This window comes from Aquarana catesbeiana, linkage group LG09 (assembly GCF_042186555.1).
Source record: "Aquarana catesbeiana isolate 2022-GZ linkage group LG09, ASM4218655v1, whole genome shotgun sequence".
NCBI lineage: Eukaryota > Metazoa > Chordata > Amphibia > Anura > Ranidae > Aquarana > Aquarana catesbeiana.
The window spans coordinates 270,960,885-270,984,397 of record NC_133332.1 but is presented as its reverse complement, the minus strand read 5'-3'; the positions used below and the strand labels follow the sequence as shown (position 1 = coordinate 270,984,397).

Here is a 23,513-nt window from a genome sequence, read left to right as displayed (position 1 = left end):
TCAACTGGGAAGGCCCAACCCAGGCCCCTTGATAGGATCTCCTGATTCCTCCACCATAGAGACCTCTTCACTTTGATGGTAATCTTCACTTCCATGTCCAGGGATCTTAAGCTGTGTGATCCCACGACCTCAGGAGGAAGGCTTATAGACTTCTGAAGTGTAGTCTCGCCCACTGAATGGCCGGCATGGACGAGGGCAGAACCCCTAATGCCGACATTATCTCCCTTATTGTTGCTGGTTGGCCTGCAGCATAGATACTGTGCACTGTACCTGGTCTTTTTTCTTGCAGGAGAAAAATCTTCTGATCTATAAAGTTGATCCTATCGACCAGAAACCAAAACCTCCTGGGACAGAGGTTCAGAATCCATCCTAGAGATTCCAGATGGTTGCGTGCTTTGACTAAATCATTCTGTAACCTCTGCCTTGAGGGAGCATAGAATAGCAGGTTGCCCGGATAAGGAATTACTGCTATTCCTTGAAGACAAAGCAGAGCTCGTGCTTCTGCCATCACCTTGGTAAAAATCCGTGGTGCAGATGATGGACAGAACGGCAAGGCCCTGAATTGTAAATTACAAATTGTGCCTTCCATCTTTACAGCCAATCTGAGAAACCTTTGGGACTGGGGTGAAATTGGGACATGCATCCCTTAAGCGGAGTTCCGCCTATTTTTTTTTTAAGTCAGCAGCTACAAATACTGCAGCTGCTGACTTTTAAAATAAGGACACTTACCTGTCCAGGGCGCCCGCGATGTCAGCACCCAAAGCAGATCTATCCCTTGGCCCTCGGGTCCTGCCGCTGCCATCCTCGGTAGGGAAATCAGGAAGTGAAGCCTTGCGGCTTCACTTCCTGGTTCCCTACTACGCATGCGCGACTCGCGCTGCGCTATCCCACTGGTCTCAGATGTGTTCTGGGACCTGTGTGCCTCCCAGAAGGCAGCGGGAGGGGGGACGGGACGGGAAGTGGCGTAGATACCGGGTGGCTCGTGTGTCTATGCCCGGAAGTGGGAGCAAAATACCTGTATTAGAAGGGTATCTGTTCCCCCCTGAAAGGTGTCAAATATGACACCGGAGTGGGGGAGGAACCGTAAAAAAAGGAAGTTCCATTTTTGGGTGGAACGCCGCTTTAAGTCTATTTATGCCATAAAACAAACACATTCTAGGGTTAGTAGATTTCTGGCTGAAAAAAAAAAAAAAAAAAAAAAAAAAAGAGTCCATCCCGAACTTACTGTAGTTGACAGACTTGTTCAGAGGTTTTAGGTTGAGGATCAAATCAGAATTTTCCTGTTTCGTCACTAAGAAAATGTGAGAATAAAATCTGTTGTCGCTCTCCTGGTGGCACTTGGACCACTACACCCTGTTGCATCAGCTCCCTTAACAGTGACTTCATGGCCAGGGCTTTTATGGGATCCCTTGGGGTATTCGTCAAAAGAAATCTTCTTGGGGGGAGATTCCGTAAACTCTATTGTGTAACCTTGAGAAAGAGGTCAAGATGAACTGATGCAACGTTATAAGCCTGACCAATGGGGAAGGAGGCAGCAGGAGCCATTGGCTCCTGCCAGTCAAATCCTGTGATGAGGGAGCAGGGAATGGTGCAGAGCCGTGCTGTCTGTGTTTATGGACACAGACAGCATGTCTCAGGGTTGAGCCCAGAGGTGTGCCACCATAGGAAAATGCGTTTTATGGTTGCACACCAAGAAAAGGAGGAGCCAGGAGCACCAGCAAGGTCCCAGAAAGGAGGCGGTTCAGGCCCCTCTGTGCAATGCCACTGTACAGAGTAGGCAAGTATAAAAGTGTTATTTTAAAAAACAAGACACAACTTGGATTTACAATCACTTTAATGCGGGTTGCGACAGAAAGGTGTCAGAACACACAGTGCATTGCAGTTTCTTGCGTATGTGGCTGCATAGCCAAAGACCAGTCGGGGTGGCCATGCTGACCCATGTTCACAGCCAAAGGTGCCTACAATGAGAGGTTGACTTGGCCTCCAAATTCTCCAGATCTTAGTCCAATTAAACATCTGCGGGATTTGCTGAAAAAAGTTCAATCCATGGAGGCCCCCATCTCACAACTTACAGAAGCTAAAGGATCTGCTATTTACAGCTTGGCGCCACATACCACAGCATACCTTCAGAGGTCTAGTGGAGTCCCATGACTCCATGAGTCCCATGAACGAGTGCCTCGGCCAGCGGGGACGCTCCCTCCTGATTGGCTGAGACACAGCAGTGGCGCAATTGGCTCCTGCTGCTGTCAAAATCAGTGAGCCAATGGGGAGAGAAGGGGCAGTGCCGAACTGTAGCTGTGTCTGAATGGACACACAAAGCCATGGCTCAGCTTGGGTGCCCCTATAGCAAGCTGCTTGCTGTGGGAGCACTTAACAGGAGGGGGGGGGCAAGGAGCGCACACGAGGGACCTAAGAAGAGGAGGATCCAGGCTGCTCTGTGCAAAACCACTGCACAGGGCAGGAAAGTATAACATTTTAGTTATGTTTAAAGAACCTGGAAAAAGCGGTGAGGAGGCAATCTACCGTTGTGGATTTTTATTTCTATATGCTGTAAACCAGAAGAATTTTTGTAAGTGATTTTTAATCTATAAAAAGGACATCATTTAGAAGGCTTAATACGCTATGAGCATATATATTTTTTTCATATATCCGGAGTACTCATTCTTAAGTGGAGCTTGTCTAGTTTTAAAGCATATTACAAGAGGAGGCTATCTAGTCAGAAGCATACTGGGCAAACAGCATAAGTTTTTAAAAGGCGCTTTAATAGGTCTGATTGGATATCTAAAAGGTTTAAAAAAATAAAAAAAAAAGCAAAACAGGTCATACTTACCTCCTCTGTGCAGTTAGTTTTGCACAGAGTGACGTGATCCTCCTCTTCTGGGGTCCCTCAGCAGAGCTCCAGGCTCCTCCTCTTCTCGAGTGCCTCGTTGGAAAGCTGCTCTCCCTCGGGGCAATCGTGCAGGCGCACTCCAGTGTCTTGCTGCTGCGTCCAATGATAAAGACAGCAGGAATCGACCCCACCCCCCGCGTCATTGGATTTGAATGACAGCAGCGGGAGCCAATGGCTGCGCTGCTATCAATCTATCCAATCAGGACCCGAGACACCGGCTGGAGCTGGCAAGCGCGTCCCCTACGCTGGAAAGACTGAGTCAGGTAAGTAAAAAGGGGGGCTCTGGGGGGCTGCTGCATCACAGGAGGTTTTTCACCTTTGAGGGTTTACAACCCCTTTAAACTTTGAGGGTTTACAACCCCTTTAAGGTGAGCAGGCACTGCACCCCGAGGTGTCGGGTAATGGCTAATACATAGCTATCTTTATATGGACTTGTGGAGTTTTAAAACCATAAAAGTTTTTTATTTATTTTTCTTTGGATGTTTATTATCACAAATTTTTCATTAAAATGTGTGTAAGGTATCACCGAGCACAGTGTTACACGGAACAGTATAAGGAATTTGTGTATTCATTTGTTTAATATATTTTTATTAATGACAGGAAGTCCAATACAAAGAGATACCAATCACATGCTTGAGCAAACAAAACATACATGAAATGTTGTAAATTCCAGAGCACACTGGAACAAAATACAGAGATAACTATGCAAAGCATGGACGATCAGATAGCATAAAATACATCATTTGAAACAGGACCTGATCCCGACATGTTTTTCATTTATAGAGACATCTAAACATTAAAAGTAAAAGATGTGAAAGTTGTGTGGTAGAAAAAAAAAAGAAAAGATAGGAAAAGAAAAGCACAGAGATAAAGCAAGAGAAGATGGGGAGGGGGAATGGGAGGAGGGGTAGGTGGGATAAGAAGGGTGTCTACCTCAGCCAGAGCACTGCAGATTAAAATAAGAGCACATTATGTGTTCAAAGCCATAATTTCCGCATATGCCGCGGAATACTTGAAGGCGAACCACCGGGACCATATTTTTCTCCCTAAGTCTGATTTGTTTCTGAGGGAGAAGGTTAAATCTTCCATATAATACGTGTGGTCTACTTCACCTATGAGGGCTTTAGCAGCATTTAATAAATGTGGTGTGATGGATTTTTTGTATGATCCCGCTGGTTCGTCTGTACAATGCAATAATACTTGCCAGGGGTCATTAGGAATCTCTGAACCCTGGATTTCTTTTATCCAGTGGAGGATGGTGAGCCAAAAGGGTCTGATAAGTGGGCAGAACCACCAGATATGGGCATGTGTCGCTCTCTCCCCACACCCCCTCCAACAGAGAGGCGAGTTCTGGGGAAAGAGCTTATGGAGAACAGCAGGTGTGTAGTGCCACCTGGTCAAGAGTTTATAGTTAACTTCAGCTGCTTTCGAGGACATAGACGATGAATGAGAGAGTTGAAGGATGGATGACCTCTGGGTCTCAGTTAGGGTCTTATGGAGGTCTTTCTCCCAGTTGCGGAGGAAGCTAGGATATCCTGCAGTAGCCAATGATCTTAGTGATTTATAAAAATAAGAAAGAGGTTTCTCCACTGGGTGGACATCTACAAATGCTGCTTCTATCACTGTTAGGTTAGTCACATTGCGCAATGGTTTTGGGAGGGTTTTGATGAAGTCTGACAATTGTAAATATCTCCATTGATCCATGAGCGATGGGTTCGGAGCAGTTGTGAGCTTGGAAAGAGGTAAAATGTCAGAGTCCTTAATGACTTGGTGTAATAAAACTGAGTTCCCAAGGTTCCAGGAGTGTAATTTGGGGTCAATGTTCCCGGGGGGAAAATACATATGACCAGTTATTGGCATGAGAGGAGAGTTGCATTGCCAGGCATGTCTTTTACAGAGTAGGTCCCAGATCCTTAGGGTGTAGCATGTGAGAGGGGACGCATCCCCAGATAAATGCCTGGCTTTCTTTGGGATCCAGATTAAGGGATAAAGGTCAGAGCCCCCCAGTGCCACCTCCAGTGACACCCAGAGCTTCGAATCTTTGTGATATTTCCAATCTGAGATTCTGGATAAAATGACTGCCGAAAAATATTGTTTTATGTCCGGAAGAGCCAGACCTCCCTCTGCTTTTGACCTAGTAAGAAGTGATCTGGCCAACCTGGGGCTACGTCTGCCCGGAATTTGTGTATTCATGATATTTATTAGTATTTGCTTCAACCGAGCATCATACATTTTTTCATATATTCACTTTGAGTGGTAGGTATTTTACTATTGACAGTGGTGCGGCAGTTCCTCTCATCGCACGATTTTATTCACTATATCATATAGCAGCGCATAAGTAATCATACAATATTTGCAGATTAAGAAAGAAGTATCAGCTTTTAAAAATACAATCTAATACAACAATGAGATGCTCGCATATACATTGGGTGCTTTTGACCCAGACCTCAAGCAAAGAAACTCCTAAAAGCAATAAATCAAGGAAGACCTGAAAAATGACATAAACACTAAAGCCTCGTGCACACAGGACATTTTTTTCCTCTCCCCTGCACACCTTTGTTTCAGACAAAGAAAATGCAGCTTAAAAAACTAAAAAAAACAAAAAAAAAACTAAAGCTGCATTATGCAAATGCTCTTAGGCATGACAAGCTTTTGGGCATTTGTTCGCTTCATTGGCCAAAATAGTCTAAATTTTCTTTTTATTGTTTTTCATATTGCAAAAATTTAAAGCATACAGCATCATGAGTTTACATATAATATTGCATAATGCAAAAACATTATTGTTATTCTATATTCCCTCTCCCTCCCTCCTTCCTGACCTAATCCCACCCCCCTACCACACATCACCCAATCATTATCTATACATGTCTATTGTCTGTCTATATAGCCAAAAGAGAAAGAGGAAATCCTTTCCATGGACAGATTAAAGATATAGGCAAGAGACCACAAAAAAGAGAAAAAGGCAGAGACGGGGGCATGGTGGTGAGCGGGAGAAAATTCTCCTCAGCTCGCCCCCATCCCCTCAAGTGCTAAATGCGCCTAGTGTTTAGGCATGTTCCGCGTTTTTTCTACCTCTAAACACCAGTAAATGTCTGTGTGCGCATGGACACAAGCTAACAGAGGGATGTTTAGAAGCAGGGGGGAAAAAAAAAAAAAGGGCCAAAATGCAAAAAGTGGCGTTTTTGATGCCCAGTGTGCACAAGCCCTTAACATGCATATACCAGCTCAAGGACTCATTTTACCGCTCTCTTAAGGTAACTTTACTTAAAAATTTTCCATTGTTTCTTTTCTTTCCTCCCTGACTTGGAAACTTAGGGCTCGTACGCTGGGCAAAGTTTTACTACCCATTTGTTTTACATAACTTATTGTGAATATTTTTGTTTACACTGTGTAGTGCCCAAGATTTATATCACAGTTGCAATATACAACTCCAATTCCAAAAAAGTTGGGGTACTGCGTAAAATCTACATACAAAAAGGAAAGCATATGTAAATATCATACACCCATATTTTATTCACAATAGAAAACATATTATATGGTCATTCACATCCTGTGAGGTCACAACCTTTGTAAGAGGTGTTTGGTTGTTGGAGGCCCAACCCTCGAGCTTTTGGACTTCCTCTTATGCTAATAAAGAGTGAGCACACGGCTGAGGGGGCAGTGTGATTTTGGAACTGGAAACGTGAGGTTGGGTCTATTTGTGAGCATGGGGCACACACACCAGAGGAGGGGCTATATCAGAAGGAGAGACATATGATCAAAAGGTGAGATGCATTTATATCATTAGACAAAATTGTTATTATGATTAGAAACAGGAGATTTGGCTGTGTGCTCTGCGTACAACCAAATTTCCGTAACAAATCTAAAAAAAGATACAATGTTTGCACTTATCAATGGACTGAACTCCATGTGTAGGATCTATCAGTTTAACCATTTAAAGACTAAATCTTTTCTGACACTTGCTGCTTACAAGTAAAAATCCTGTATTTTCTGCTAGGAATTCACATAGAACCCCCAAACATTTTATATATATATATATTTTTTAGCAGAGACCCTAGGGAATAAAATAGCGGTTGTTGATATATTTTATGTCACGCGGTATTTGCGCAGCGGTCTTTCAAACGCAATTTTTTTGAAAAAATACACTAATGAATTAAAAAAAAACAAAAAAACTGAGCAGTAAAGTTAGCCCTTTTTTTTTTCGTCCAAAAGTTTTGATTACCTGTTTTTGTGTATTTAATATTTAAATTATAGTTTTTTTTTAATCTAAATTATACATACATGTGAACTGATTGGAGGTTTGTTTTGTTTAATAAATGTAAAAACATTTCTGTATCACTTATTACTTAAGGTTGCTTACACACTGGAGCGGGCATGCGTTGACGGTAAAACACTGCTAGTTTTAGCGGCACTTTATCGTCATTCTAGCGGCGCCATTCGGCTGCTAGCGGGGCGCTTATAACCCAGCTAGCGGCCGAGGAAGGGGTTAAATGCACAGCTGCCGAAGCACTTCGCAGGAGCTTCGGCAGCGGTGCGCATTCATTTCAATGGGCAGGAGTGGTGGAGGAGCGGTATACACCGCTCCAAAGATGCTGCTTGCAGGACTTTTTTTTTTTTTTTTTTTAACATCCTGCCAGCGCATCGCCTCAGTGTAAAAGCACTCGGGCTTTCACACAGACTGCAGGGGGGCCGTTCTGCAGGCACTTTACAGGTGCTATTTTTAGCCCAAAAGCGCCTGAAAAATGCCCCAGTGTGAAAGGGGTCTAACTGTTACATTTTATGAGATGAAAGGGAAAAAAAAAAAAATATCGGCATTATATACCGGCCATCGCGATTTCTAAATATCGGCATCGGCCAGAGAAAAACCCATATCCGTCGACCTCTAGACAGGACCAGGTTTACCAGTGTCTAGCAATCTCTCTTTTGGGGCCAAGTCCTAAGAAAGAAAAAAATATGGTCCAAAAATATATAAAAACACATTAATTCATACTATGTACCCCTACTAATGTACAAATTGCTTAAAAAAAGGAAATATTCCGTTTGACTATATATAAAACAAAAAAATAAAAACAAACTTGGATTACATACCTGGCCATGTATGTCTCCACAAACTGTAACTGGTGTTGACACCGGTTGAACATTTGACTCTTCCAGCAGAAGATCACAAACATAATCACATAAACGCTTTAGAAAAAAAAAAATGAAAGTATTTATTACATTTGTAAAGTGCAGATACATTTTTTCCCACAGAGTACACCGTGACATTGGTACCAGTCTATCCCCAAAGCAGCCTATGCTGAAACTTCCAAGAATTGTCAACCACACACACACACACGCTTGGTCAGACAAATCATTCAAATACTATAATAAAAAAAAGATATTTTAAAATCAAAACAGCCCGTCTTTTACTTTTTTTTGTTAAATATACAGCTTTAAAAAAAATTGTTAAACATAAACCACTATCAAAAAGCACACCACAAGAAAATAAAATCTAATAAAAAGGCGGGGAAAATGCAAAAGAGGTCGAATATATACATAACATATACTGTACTTGTTCATTACCATATACTGTATACATAATTGAAATATACCACCAAGATATTCCCTAGCTCATGAGCTTAAGACCCCTTTCACACGGAGGCGGTTTTCAGGCGTTTTAGCGCTAGAAATAGCCTCTAAATAATGCCTGAAAACTGCCTCCCATTCATTTCAGTGTGACTTTTCACACTGGGGCGGTGCGCTTGCGTGACGTTAGGAAAAGTCCTGCAAGCAGCATCTTTGGGAGCACAGCGCTCTCAAAACGCCCTGCCCATTGAAAAGAATGGGCAGCGCTTCCAAAGTGCCTGAAAAGCGATTCGAAAGTGCCCCAACACAGGGCAACTTCTCTTAAACAGCGGCGCTTTACCGCTAATGGCCCACGCTGCCAGTGTGAAATCAGCCTTAACGTTAACAGTGACTTTCTTTATTAGGCTTTTAATACACTTTTACACATAAGGCCACCTGATAGCAACTGCACCTATGCTCCTGGCAAACAGGAGTACAGTTCCCCCCGCCCCCTGCAGTCTTCTGGGACATGTCACAGGTCCCAGAAGACTGCGGGACCATTTACAATGCGCAGCGTTGCCTGCACATAAATAGTGGGCACCCGGCTGAGAATCAGCAAGCGCTCACAGCTGGGTGCCCACAGTTAAGTTGCCGGCGTCGGGGACAGAAGACAAGGAGGTGATAATGGCTGGGGTAAGCACAGCGCTGGATCATGGAGCAGATAAGTGGCTGTTTATTAAAAGTCCCCCCCACTCAGGAGACTGGAGCTCCTCTTTAATAGGAATTGTCCTAAGAAATACAATACAATCTGGAAGCCTTGGTTGATGCAATAAAATGCTCCTCTTCCTTATTTGTAGCGGGCTTTGATCTTACTACTTGTTATAATTTGAGGGTCCCCCTTTTTTACTATTTTTTTTTTTGTACCCTGTGTTTATATACTGTATATGTGACAGTGTGTCTTATGCTGTTTTGTACCACTTTGATATTATTATTACTGCTATTGTACCATACCTTTGTTTCAATAAAGGGCAATCCTGGATGTTAAATAAAAAAATAAACTCCCCAGCCAGTTCAACCTCCCTCACATGCACCAACTCTCCCTTATCTCAGTAGCTCTGAGCTCAGAAATGCTGCACTGGAGGAAGAGATAGTGGACCACATATGTGCACAGGTTTGAGAGACTGCTGCTGTGATTGTGGGGATGAGCAGTAATGGCCGAGTGTCCTAGCAACAAGGAAGGATGGGATTATTCTACCTTTGAAAGTTTTTTTGACAGGCTTCTAGAGGTATGTTAATGAACTACACCTACAGAAACTATTAAAAAAAAAAAAAAAAAAAAAAAAAGTTGTTTAACAAGGATTGCCCTTTATTAGAACACATAATTGGTACATAAACAGGTACCCAAACAATAGTACAGATCAAATGAAAAGACAAGAAAATGGGGTATAAGAGTGCACAAAAACGATTAAAAACAGAAAATATGGGGAAAACCTATACATCAGTCAGTCTTAGGCCTCATGCACACGAGACGCTGTTAAACTCACGTTCAGAGGCAGTTGGACACTTTTTTCAACTGCCCCGAACCCATTTAATGTTATCCTATGTGTCCATGTACACAGTCTAGTTTTTTGGCGTTTTTAGGCAGTTGCGTTTAACCTAGTTTTTCCAGAAGCAAAAAAATGGGTTCAGACGCAAAAGTTTCCCACGTTTCAGACGCCATACGTGGCTAAACGCCGGTAAACCCAATTTTTAAAAAAATTCTTGCCACAAAGAGTTAATCCAGCTCTGAGCAATCCTCTTTTATTTTTCTCTTTTATTGTTCAGTGAGATAAAACTTGACAGAGAAAAACTTTGTCAAATCCTCCCCCTTGCTGTGAGTGACAGGTGATTTACATATCTCGTGCACTAGCCTAAGACATGCATTATTTGTTAATTCCCAACCCCATTCCTTTCTTCAGCAGCTCTGCAAGGATTGGCTGTTCCACATGATTTGGCATGCTGAAGTCATATTGTTACTTTCCTGTCTTTTCACTGGATGTTAGAGATCATAGCAGAAATTCAGTGTAAGAAATACACAGGAGAAAATGCTCCAGACAACAGATCCACACACAGAATCTGCAGTTTCTCGGGTCTCATAACAGACAGGGGAGACATTTGACAGGTAAAGGATATATCCTTATAGATAACTGCTATGGCAATAGTTTAGAAAGGATGACATTGGGTTTACATCCACTTTAAGTAATTACTTAATGGGTTATAGGCTACCTTTAGGTGTTGACACTGGTAAACCCAATCAAGGAAGTTTACTCCCTATATAACCCCTCCTCCTTCCAGGAGCACAGCAGTTTTTGTAGCAAAGCAATATACTTAATCCCTAAAGAGAGACGGGACCTCTGTGTCCCATGATGTACTCCAAGAAAAGGATTTTACAGGTAAGCTATAATAAAAATCATATTTTATTTATTGTACATCATGGGACACAGAGCCTTAAGTAATCACTTAATGGGATGTCCCATAGCAATGCTACTTGAGGGGAGGGAGAATCAACCCGCAGGGCACCCACAGACTTGAGGATTTATACTGCTGCCTGCAGTACACTGCGCCCGAAGGCGATATCCTCATACCTCCTTACATCCACCTGATAAAATCTTGTGAATGTATGCACTGAAGACCAAGTTGCAGCCTAAGAGCCCATTCACACAGGGACGACTTGTCAGGCGACCTAGTCGCCTCCCGTTCTGTGCTATGGAACCGTTCTAAGGGGAGCGACGCAAGTCGCTCCGACTTAGAAAAAGGTTCCTGTACGACTTCGGGGGCGACTTGCATAGACTTCTATACAGAAGTCATTTTGCAAGTCGCCCCGGCAGTCGCGTGCAGGTCGCCTCGGTGAGGCGACCTGCAAGTCGTGCCGCCTCTGGTGTGAACCGAGGCTTACAGATCTGAGCCATGGAGGCCTGGTGATGCACTGCCCAAGAAGCACTAACCGACCTGGTAGAGTGCGCCTTAACTTGAAAACGGGGGAATCTTACCCCTTAAATCATAAGTTTGAATTATCAATTGTCAAATCCACTTAGCGACAGTGGATTTTGACGCTGCCTGTCCTTTCTTAGGACCCTCTGGCAGAATAAATAAGACATCAGTCTTACGAATCCGAGCAGTTGTCTAAAATTAGATTTTCACTGCTATCACCACATTAAGACATGTAGTGACTCTTCTTCCCTGGAACATGGTTTTGGAAAAAACGATGGCAGGACAATATCTTGGTTCAGGTAAAATCTGAAACCACCTTTGATAAAAAAAAAAGTCTGGACGAGGGCGCAACACCACTCTGTCCCCATGACAAATCAAATATGGCTCTTTGCAAGAAAGAGCAGCCAATTCCGAAACCCTGCTTGCTGAGGATATAGCAACCAAAAATACCAACTTCCTTGTCAGAAGGACTAGGGGAATATGTTGTATTGGTTCAAATGGCTGTTTTTTGTAACACAGACAAAACTAAGTTCAAGTCCCAAGGGTTCAAGGGAGGTTTGACGGGCGGAATAAGCTACGTCACCACCTGTATAGAACCCCGGACTACAGAATGAGTAGCAAATAGTCTTTTGAAATAAGACCGATAAAGCTGAGACTTGGCCTTTAATAGTACTCAAGGCCAAATTTAATTTCTACCCCTAATTGTAGAAAGGCAAAAATTTCTGCCTATGATATATCTCTGAGAGTGCCAACCCTTGGATTCACACCAGGAAACATAAGCCCTCCAGACTCTATAGTTCTGGAAGCTGGCTTCCTTGCACTAATCAGGGTAGAGAGAACTGATCTGGAAAGCCCATGTTTCTTCAGAATGTGGTTTTAATAGCCAAGCTGTTAAATTTAGAGACCGTAAGGTAGGATGGAATATCGGCCCCTGTGAGAGCAGATCTGGCCGTAGTGGGAGGGACCATGGGCCTTCCACCGCCATCTTTAAGATTCCTGCATACCATGACCTTCTGGGCCATGCTGGTGCCACCCGAATTACTGGCTTTCTTTCCAGCTTCGGTGCCCCCTTGGCGATTGATATAGGCCACAGCTGTGGCATTGTCGGATTGAATCCTGACAGGACAATCCCGTAACCTGAAAGTCCAGGTCTTTAGAGCCAGATGAAATGCCTGAATCCCTAGGATATTGATGGACAAGGTTCTTTTTGGTTCTTGACCACTGTCCCTGGACAGTTGTCTTTTCTAGTACTGCTCCCCAGCATGAAAGGCTGGCATCCGTTGTTACCACTTTCCAGATGACTGGTCTGAAGGATTTTTCCCTTCAGCAGATTCTGGGTTAGTAACCGTCAAGAGAGGCTTTGGGACACTCTTGGGGGGGGACAGCTGCTTTGGCAAGTCTAAAGCTTTAATTGTTTTGTTCCAAGCAGACAGGATACTGTTTTGCAACAGTCTTAAATGAAACTGGGCATAGGGAACTGCTTCGAATGAAGCCACCATAGTTCCAAGCAACCTCATGTAAAGGCAAATGGAGGGATCACCATTTGACCTGACCATCCGTACCAACTCTCTTATGGAGTTGATTTTTGCCTGAGGCAAGAACACCCTTTCCTGGGCTGTGTCTATGATCAGACCCAAGTACTCCAGCCTTTTTAGCGGTATTAAGGAAGATTCCTCAGATAGTTGGTTGTAGTGTGCACGCTTTGCTCCAAACGAGCCACCGACTGATCTATTAGCAATAGATCGTCTAGGTACGCTACGACTGTTATGCCCTATGCCCTTTACCTGGCTAGAGGTGGGACCAGCACTTTGGTGAATACCCGGGGTGCTGTGGCTAGCCCAAAGGGCATGGCTACAAACTGGAAATGCTGCTGTTCTAACTCGAACCGCAGAAACCTCTGATGAGCGGGAAATCTAGGGACATGCAGATATGCATCCCTGATGTCGATTGATGTCAGAAGTTCTCCTCCTAGGATAGAAACTACTGACCTGATCGTCTCCATGCGAAAGGATCTTCAGGAACTGATTTAGATTTCTTAGATCTAGAATGGGTCTGATGTCTCCATTTGGTTTTGGTACCATGAAAAGATTTGAATAAAAACCCCAGACCTTGCTCATTTGTGGGGATCTGTATGATCACCCTTTGAGATATTAATCGGTCTAGTGCTTGAAACAGAGATTGTCTTTTCTCTGCATCTTTGGGAATGCTTGACCTCAGGAAGAGAGATGGTACCAGTGTTACCGTGGAGATGACCCATCTGTCCTGATGTTTTCAGGCTTCTGAAAACTGAAAAAGTCTTCCCCCCACCTTGGTGAGGGGGGTTGCCTCTTCATGAGGCTTTAGGAATCAGGCTTGCAGGTTTCCGACCCCAGGACTTCTTTTGAGCCTGGGTCTGACTTGGATATCTTCCTCTAGAGTATGACGGTGGAGGTAGTTGCCACTGCCTAGAGGCGGAAGCCCCTTGCCTAGGGAAAAGAGCCCGTTTAAATGAAGGGCATTTATACTTTCTTTTGACTGGCAAAAGACTACTTTCCCCACTAGAAATTGTTTGAAAATATTTGTCCAAGTTTTCTCCAAATAGTCGCTCCCCATGAAAAGGGAGCCCAGTTAGGAGATCTTTACATGGTGCTTCAGCTGAAAAAAGATTCTACGCATATGCACAAGCATAAGGCGGGACGCCTGGTGAATAGAATCTTTAATAGCATCTATGGCAAAGCATAATGCTTTTGGTAGTTCAGCCAAATCCCGAACTTGTTGTGCAGGAAGCCCTCTAAGGGCCTGTTTAAATTGGTCCTTTAGGGATTGACAGACGCTTATGACAGCAACTGCAGACTGAGTAATGGCACCTGCCATGGAAAAAGTAGATCTTAACAGGGATTCCAACTCCTTACCTGTTGGATCCTTTAAGCATCTGTGCATTGTCTACTGGACAAGTTAGGCCTTTATTCACATTCGAAATCGCAGCGTTAACTGCTGGTATTCTCCATCTCTCTGGGATTTCTCTTCCAGGGGATAGAGAATTGCAATTTTCTTAGGAAGGAGAAAATGCTTATACGGGTGATCCCATTCAGCAAAAAATAATCTATTGTAGTAATGCATGCACAGGAAATGCATGCAAAAGGTTGAGAGTTTTAAAAGGAACCCAAGGAAGAAACCGAACTTTCAGGAGACTCCGTTAGGGGTAGCATGAAAGTAGAAGAACCATCTCTGTAAGAGATTGTATCAGCAATTCCTCAGATTTGAGAGGCTGAAAAAGGCTCATCTACCATTGTTTCATCCGCAGAGGAATCATCATCGGTTTGTTTTTCCTCCTGATCGATTGAGGGTAACACCTCATGGATCTAGCAGACTTCCCATACATTTGAATGGAGGATGCGATTAAAGCCGCTAATCTTTCTTCCAGACCCTGCAGGGAGGAGGAAAAACCAAGTTAGACTTACTGGTAACTTTTTTTCCCAGAAGTCTTTCAGGACAGCACCTGAGAGATAGTGACTCCTCCCACTGGACCATAGGAAACACCTTCTTCCTCCAGAACTTTAAAGGGAGGCACCTCCCTACCTACGTCAGTTGTAGAAGAGAAACCTCAGGCCCCAGCTGGAACACAAACACATACGTTAGTCACAGCATAGTATATTAAATACAATAGGGCGGGATGTTGCTGTCCTGAAAGACTAAAGGAAAGCAAGTTACTGGTAAGTCTAACTTTGTTTTTCCCAAGGCGTCTTTCAGGACAGCACCTGAGAGGATAACAGAGACTTACCCCCTTAGGGCGGTACAACAGCTTGCAGGACCTTTCTGCCGAACGCCTGATCACTAGCAGATGCGAGGTCCAGCCTGTAATGTTTCACGAATGTGTGAAAACTTGACCATGTTGCCTCCTTGCAAATTTGTTCAGGGGTGGCACCAGCTCTCTCTGCTCAAGTGGCTGCTAGTGCTCTGGTTGAGTGTGCACAAATTCCTGCTGGTGGAGACACACCTGCATGCGAATAAGCCTCTGAAATGGATAGTTTCAGCCATCTTGCTAAAGAAACCTTAGAAGCCTTGCAACCTTTCCTGTTGCCAGAACATAGCACAAATAGTGAATCTGAACGTCTAAAGAGCTTTGTTCTTTCCAAGTAACACAACAAAGTCCTCCCGACATCCAACATGTGGAAACAAGTCTCCTTCTCCCCTGCTGGGTTAGGGCAGAAGGTTGGAAGAACAATGTCCTGAACTCGATTCTGTACTGAAGCTACCTTTGGTAAGAATTTCTGGTCTGTCCTAAGTATAACCCTATCTGGAAAAAAAGACTAATAGGGTTCCTTAATTGATAAAGCGTTAAGCTCACTGATCCTGCGTGCAGAGACCATGGCAATCAGAAACACAGACTTAAAAGTGAGATATCTGAGTGGCGCTTCTTCCAAAGGCTCAAAGGGACTCTTTGTTAGAGACTGAAGGACTACCGACAGATCCCATTTAGGAAAAGACTTAAGCGGTGCTGGTCTGGATCTCGTAAGAGCTCTAAAGAATCTAGTTACCAATGGATTCGAGGCTAGCGCACCAACCTGCACCTTCAGGGTACTAACTGCTAGCCCCTTGTCAGCTCCAACTTGTAAAATTATAGAATGGTAACAAGACTTCCTGGGTCCTGGCCAGATGAATTACACCATGCATTATAAACCTTCCTTTTTCCTACTTGATAATAGTGTTGAAATCAACCGGTTGGAAAAGCCTTGCTTTTTAGGAGCTGCTCTTCAAATACTAAGCTGTGAGCGCCAAAGTGGCTACCTCTGGATGATTTATGGGACCTTGTAACAGTAAATCATGCCTGAGGGGCAGATGCCAACAAGGCTTGACTGCCATTCTAAGAACGGTTGAAAACCAGGCCCTTCTTGGCCAAAAGGATGACTAGTACCATTTCTTCTGAAGTTTCCTTAATATTAAATGGAATTAACTGGAATGGGGGGAAAGCGTAGCAAAGATGGAATTTCCATGGATACGCCAAAGCATCTATCCCCAGTGACCCGTTGTGATTGTTTAGGGAAAAAAAATTGAGGAACCAGGGCATTTTCCTTTGAGGCGAACAGGTCCACCTCTGGCAGCCCCCATTTTTCAGCAATCATAGCGAAAACATCTGGGTTCAGAGACCATTCTGCTTCCTGAATGGGGTTCCTGCTCAGGAAATCCGCCACCCTGTTCAGAGACCCCTTTAGGTGGACTGCTGATAGAGACAGCAAGTGTCCTCCTGCCCACCAAACAATGTTCATGGCTAGTACCTGCAGCAACTTGCTCCTTGTACCTCCCTGCCTGTTTATATAAGCCACGGCCGTGGCATTGTCTGTTAGTATCTGAACATGCTGAGTTTGAAGATCAAATGACTTCGGAGCCAAGTCGATCGCCTTGAGCTCTCTCCAGTTTGAGGACTTTGTTGCCTCTTTCCTGGACCAGTTTCCCTGAGTGAAACCCTTTCCTAGGTGGGCTCCTCAACCCCAGGAACTGGCATCGGTTGTCAGTCTTTTTCTCGATTGGAAAAGCCCAGACTAACCCCTCCGATAGGATATCCTGCCTCTTCCACCACCATAGTGACCTCTTCACCTGAGTAGGAATTTTTACCTCTGATTCTAGGGATTCCAAATTGTGATCCCAAGATCTCAGAAGAAAGGCCTGCAGATGTCTGAAGTGTAGCCTTGCCCACTGAACAGCCGGCATTGATGAAGTCAGAACACCCAAAACTGACATGACCCGTCTTACCGTCATATGCTGATTGGTCTGCAGTAAAGACGCTGTATCCTGAATTTTTTCCTTCTTCTCTGAAGAAAGATCTTTTGATCTACAGAATTCATTACATAACCTAGAAACCGAATCTCCTGAGATGGGTCTAGGGAAGATTTTTGGAGATTTAGAATCCATCCGAGAGACTCCAGATGGCTGCATGCTCTGCCTAAATTGTCCTGCAATTCCTCTCTTGAGGGGGCGAAAAAAAGATTGTCCAAATAAGGAATTACTGCGATTCCTTGAAGAAGCAGCGGAGCTAGGGCTTCTACCATCACCTTGGTGAAAATTCGGGGTGCGGATGATAACCCGAAGAGTAAGGCTCTGAATTGTAGATGATGAATCCTACCTTCCATCCTTACCGCCAACCTGAGATACGTCTGGGACTGGGATGAGATTGGAATATGCAGGTATGCATCCTTTAAATCCACTGACGCCATGAAGCAACCTGGAGTCAGTAGATTTCTGACAGTGAAAATTGAGTCCATCTTGAACTTTCTGTATTTGATGGCTATGTTTAGCAGCTTTAGATTGAGAATTAATCGAAATCTTCCTGTTGGTTTTTTTTACCAGGAAGACATGAAAATAGAACCCCTCCGGCCGTTCTTTTAGTAGTACTGGGATTACTACATCCTGCTGCATCAGTTCCTCGAGAGAGGACTTCATGGCCAGGGCCCTTACTGGATCTTGAGGGGATTTTGTTATCAGAAACCTTCTTGGGGAGCTTTTGGAAAACTCGAGAGTATAGCCCTGCGAGAGAGTGGTCAGAATAAACTGATTTGAAGTTATCCCTGACCACTGCAGAAGAAACTCTCGTAATCTTCCGCCAACCCGCAGGGACGAGTCATTGTGATTTCTCGGCCTGTGAAGGAGGACGGAAGAGAATTCTGCCTTTACCCCTCGCTTTTTGTGCGGACCAACTTTTCTTCCTCCTCTGAAACTTGCGGTCCTGCTCTTGAGCTTTTTGAGGTCAAAAAAGACATTTTGGGACCTGCTTTTTCTTTTTGACCAGGAAGGACCACTTTTTAATCGGCAGTTCTGTCTAGGATATTATCTAGATCAGGGCCAAAAAGGTGGTCACCTGATAAGGGAGTACCACAAAGCTTGCTCTTTGAAGCTGTATCCCCTGGCCAGGTTTTTAGCCATAAAGCTCTTCTTGCAGAATTTGTCAAAGCTGCTGACCTAGCTGACATTTTGATTGCTTCAGCCGAAGCATCCGCAATATAAGCAACTGCAGAGACCAGGGTAGGAAAGGAATCTAAGGTCTCCTGCTTAGGGGAATCTGCCACTATATGTGATCCAAGTTGGTTCACCCAGTATTCCAGATTCCTGGCTACACATGTTATGGCCATTGCTGGCTTCAAATTGCTCATGATTGATTGCGACGATCTCTTGAGCAAAAGATCCATACGTTTATCCATTGGATCCTTCAGAACCCCCATGTCTTCAAAAGACAGGTCTGTGAATCTTGAGCAAAAAAAAAGGAAAAAAAAACAAAAAAACAAAACTGCGCTAAGGTGAATAAAAAATACACATATACCCAATCCCAAAGATTGCAGTAGATTAACATGTGAGCAATTAAAGCAGCAATTCTCCTGAACATAAATACAGTAATCAAAATTGGAAACTATAGAATCGCGCTAGACATAAAAATTATATATAGAATAAGTGTGTTCTCATACACCGACCTAATAATGAAATGGTCATAAATCCCAATAGGTGCAATCATATAAATGCTAAACAAAATAGAAATAAAAAATTGGCAAAACACCTATAATATGTGAAATTGTCCAAAAAGTGATCTCATGACAACATTAATAAACCAAAAATTGTGTCCAAAGAGCCTACACGGCAGTATCACCCGTGAACAGTAAAAGTCAATCCATACACGGTGCAATCTTCAAAATAAAAAGAGAACCAGTGAAGAAATCCACCACCGGTAAGTAAGGGGTTACTGCTTACCAGAAGCCCATGATCCCTCGCTACAGAGGATCAAAGGAAGCCTGCGTATAGAAAAGCCTTCCAGAGCATATCAGGTACATCAGCTATCCTCGATGGATTGGGGATAATGTTGCGATCTCCAGAAATACCCAGCGAAACTCCTGACACTCAAAATCTCCTCATATAGTTTCAAAATTATGGATGAATGTGCATAGCATGGAAAGATATAAGTGCTCCATAGTGTAAAACCTTCATAGTTTATTGAAAAATATGATACAATATTGCACTTACATAAAGAAGCAGAAAAAACGCCTTACTGCCTGGTGGTAGCACACAGACCAACCCGTCCTTCTGGAATGATCAATAGCAACACGAGGTGACGTCAGCGCGTCGCTCCACCCAGGCTGTGAAAACAGCATGTGACAAGGACAGATTATCACTCTTGTCAGATAGACACCCCAATGAGAAGGATAACCCTAATGTTGCACCGTTTATTACCACTTTTTCATCATAGTATCAAGAAATTGATCCAAAAACACTGGCATGTTTTGACAAGTGATCAAGTGCTTGGTACCATTTTACCTGACAGACCTCGGATTGTTTTTAAGGGGGCACCCTCTCTAGCCAGTAAGATTGCCCCGAGTGTTCAAGACCCCCCAAGAAACAACAGGTGTTTTTTTCAGAACCTTACTGGGTACTATAGATGTAGGAATTGCCAGGTTTGCTCTCTTAAGTGCAAAGAGAGAAAAATCTGCCAATTTATGTCCACCAGTACTTCACAAACTTATGAAGTGGAACCCTTCATTACATGTGCATCTGAGGGTGTGATCTACCTCATACAGTGCCCATGCGGGCTACAGTATGTAGGGAGGACCAAAAGTGCACTTCGTGTGTGATTAAACAAACACATCAATAATATTAGGAGAGGGTATGATAAACACCCGGTGTCTAGGCATTATGATCAAGTACACGACAGAGATCCATCAAATACTTTGGCTGCAATTCCAGCCATTAGATTTATATCCAATGGCAATAAATGCTTTACAGCACTGTAGGCTTCAGTGTCCTTTTAGATCAAATCAGTTTGCGAGATTATATCTAGGAACGTCCTAGTCCTTTGCCATTGGACGTTGGTTTTATTATTTTTTCCTTTTGTTTATATTCTAATGTGATACATGGCCTTGACCACTAGGTGTCACACGGAGTAGCGGCTAGGATGACACCTGTGGGAACATCTAACTTGTTTCCGTCTAAGTTGAGTGACACCAGGCATTCTGATTTTATATAATTTTTCAAGTTTTATCTTAATTTCTCCCTGTGTCCCTACCATTTTGGTTCGGTCAGCGAGTGAATGCTTTTGAGTTTATGAATTTGATGTTCATTACATTTAGGTTTTAATCTATCGAGGATAGCTGATATGCTCTGGAAGGCTTTTCTATACGCAGGCTTCCCTTGATCCTCTGTAGCGGGGGATCATGGGCCTCTGGTAAGCAGTTACCCCTTACTTACCGGTGGTGGATTTCTTCACTAGTTGTGCGATTCTGACCATCGAGCTGAAAAGCGCGCGCCGTGCCTCCGCACACTGATTGATGTTGTCCCCGGCATGTTTTCTCTGTGTCAGAGCGGAGGGGAGGCCGTGGGAGCCAGCTAATCTAACTCCTTACTCATTTACCGAACATGAATTGGAGGTTCTCCAATTAGGTCTTAATTTCTGTCCATAAATGACACTAGACAAATATGAAGCCATTAAGGATCTATACCTGTTTTTGCAAAATCTGACATATTCATTTTGTTTGATAGTGACCATCTTCGCTCTATACTAGGGCTGGGAGATTTTCTTAAAAAAAAACTCGATTCACGATTCGAAGAGTTTTATTTTTTCTTTTGGACACCGCGGCGGTCCTGAGGAGCTGCGGGCTTATAGTTTTTAGGTGAGGCCGCAGCTTCAGCCGGCCTCGCGGACTAGGCCGAAGCCGCGGCCTCACCTAAAATCTATATGCCTGCAGCTCCTCAGGACCGGCGCGGTGTCAGCGCCGGTCCTGGGGAGCTGTAGGCAGGAGTTTTTAGGCGAGGCCGCGGCTTCGGCCTAGTCCGCGGTGTCAGGCCAAAGCCGCGGCCTCGCCTAAAAACTCATGCCCGCAGCGCCTCAGGACCGGCGCGGTGAAAAAAAAAAAAAAAAAACAAAAAACATCGATTTGCTTAAATTTTGAATCGATTTGACCTCTCAACTCGATTCAAGATTTAAATCGATTTTTTCCCTAGCCCTACTCTATACAAGACAAACAAATCTCAGAACAAGTTAAAAACTATACAATGAAGGACTTTCGAGCCCTCCCTGATTTAATACTATTGCTAGATGAAAATGACCACGTAGATCAGACTGATAATTCATTAGTCTCTAACTGCCATTCAACATTATCTACTTCCCCAATTACATTCAAATGTAAATCAACGCTTTCCTGACCTGATGACCAATCCAAACATTTGGGCCTTCCTGATGGGGACAGTCAATGATATCAAACAGCTAATTCTCACTCCCAAACCCAGTAACTTGACTTCTCTACAGATACAAGCTATTTCATGGCTACAAAATCATCCTGACCTTGAAATTAAAGCTGCCGACAAAGGCGGCAATATTGTCCTTATGACCAAGAATAATTATAAGGACATGGTCATGAACATTCTATGCAACAAGGAATGGTATGTACGTATCAATGCATCCAAAATTGATCAATACATATCTAAATTTCTGTCTATCATTGGCTCTGCCCATCAGGGAGGCCTTATCAATCTAGATCTATACAATTTTCTTAATATACGAAACCCTAGACTGGCCACATTTTACGCCTTACCGAAAATACATCAACAGCCAACTAAACCTCCTGGTAGACCCATAGTATCAGGCATTGGTTCTCTTACAGAAAATGCAAGTCGTTCGGTGGATTCCATACTCATGCCGCATGTTCTATCACTACCATCATACACTAGGGACACACTAGTTATTTTCAAACATATTGAGGGTATGGTCCTACCTCCTGATTCCCTGCTCGTGACTTTGATGTTGAGGCCTTGTACTCTAGCATCCCTCACGAGCAGGGCATCAAGACAGTGCGTACCTTCCTGCGAGAACAAAACCACCATTGATGGGAATATTGCGAATTCACCTTGAACCTTCTACGGTTCATATTGACACGTAATTGTTTCACTTTTAAGGAGTCCCACTTCCTCCAGGTACAGGGGGTGGCCATGGGCACTTGTTGTGCACTGGCCTACGCCAACCTGTACCTGGGGGGGTGGGAACGCATGCATCTTTTCTGATGAATCTATCTGAATATATGAGCCAGGCGCTATGCTGGCTACGCTATATTGATGACATATTCATCATATGGTCAGGCACTGTGGCTACGCTCAATACTTTCATTGACATTTTGAATTGTAATCAATTCAATTTAAAATTTACAGTATCTAGTGATACATTCAAAATTACTTTCCTTGACCTCACCATCTTCAAGGATAGCAACAGTTGCCTGGCCTCTACACTTTTCAGAAAAGAAACAGCAGGCAACACACTACTACATGCTGATAGTGCCCACCCATATACCCTCATCCGTAGCATACCCTATGCACAGAACCTGAGACTTTGCCATAATTGTACCCACACTGACTAATTCAAATTACAGGCTAATCTACTTCGTGACCGTTTGAAAGCAAGGGGCTACAGTAAATCCCTGCTACGCAGAGCATATAACAGGGCGTTGCGCCAATCCCGCAACTCCCTGTTATATAAAACGAAAACTACAAAAACTAACCAACCAGTAAGATATATAACTAGCTATTCAGAACATCACGCAGAGTTGCGTGATGTTCTGACAGCACACTGGTCCTTATTGCGGGATGATCCTGTCCTTGCTAAATACATTGGCCCTACTCCTGACATTACCTTCCGTAGATCCAGGTCCCTAAGTGATAGACAATCCTCTAGCCATTATTCCATAATCCAATTATCTCATCATCGCCCTAATGGTATTATGAGATGCGGCAAACGCAATTTTTGTCCCTGGATCCATACGGCACCTGTTTTCTACTTACCAATTGTGAAGCTTTCACCCCCACTTTCCATGCGGACTGTGAGGCTCAAGGAGTTACTTACCAAATGACCTGCAAATGCAAAGCCTTTTATGTGGGTTAAACCATTAGACATTTTTGATCTCGTATCAAAGATCATGTCTACTACTCTGAGGGTGGTAAGGTGGTCACCTCAGTGAGTAGACATCTTGACCTTTACCACAAATTCGACACTTCAGTGGTCTCTTTTATTGCCCTTGCAGTAGAGCTGCACGATTCTGGCCAAAATGAGAATCACAATTTTTTTTGCTTAGAATAAAAAGATCACGATTCTTACGATTCTCGCAACATA

The 23,513-nt window shown here is 43.6% G+C and overlaps 1 protein-coding gene across 3 annotated transcripts in view; it reads right to left on the bottom strand.

The window, feature by feature from the left end:
- PPP6C (protein phosphatase 6 catalytic subunit) overlaps window positions 1-23,513 on the bottom strand; it is a 319,511-nt gene that overhangs the window by 264,101 nt on the left and 31,897 nt on the right. For 2 of the 3 annotated variants that reach the window (XM_073600349.1, XM_073600347.1), the window contains exon 2: window positions 7,979-8,074. The exons of the other annotated variant lie outside the window; for it this stretch is intronic. In XM_073600349.1, the coding sequence (XP_073456450.1) occupies window positions 7,979-8,074 (96 nt within the window). The remainder of the gene's footprint in view (window positions 1-7,978; window positions 8,075-23,513) is intronic. 3 annotated transcript variants of the gene reach the window in all.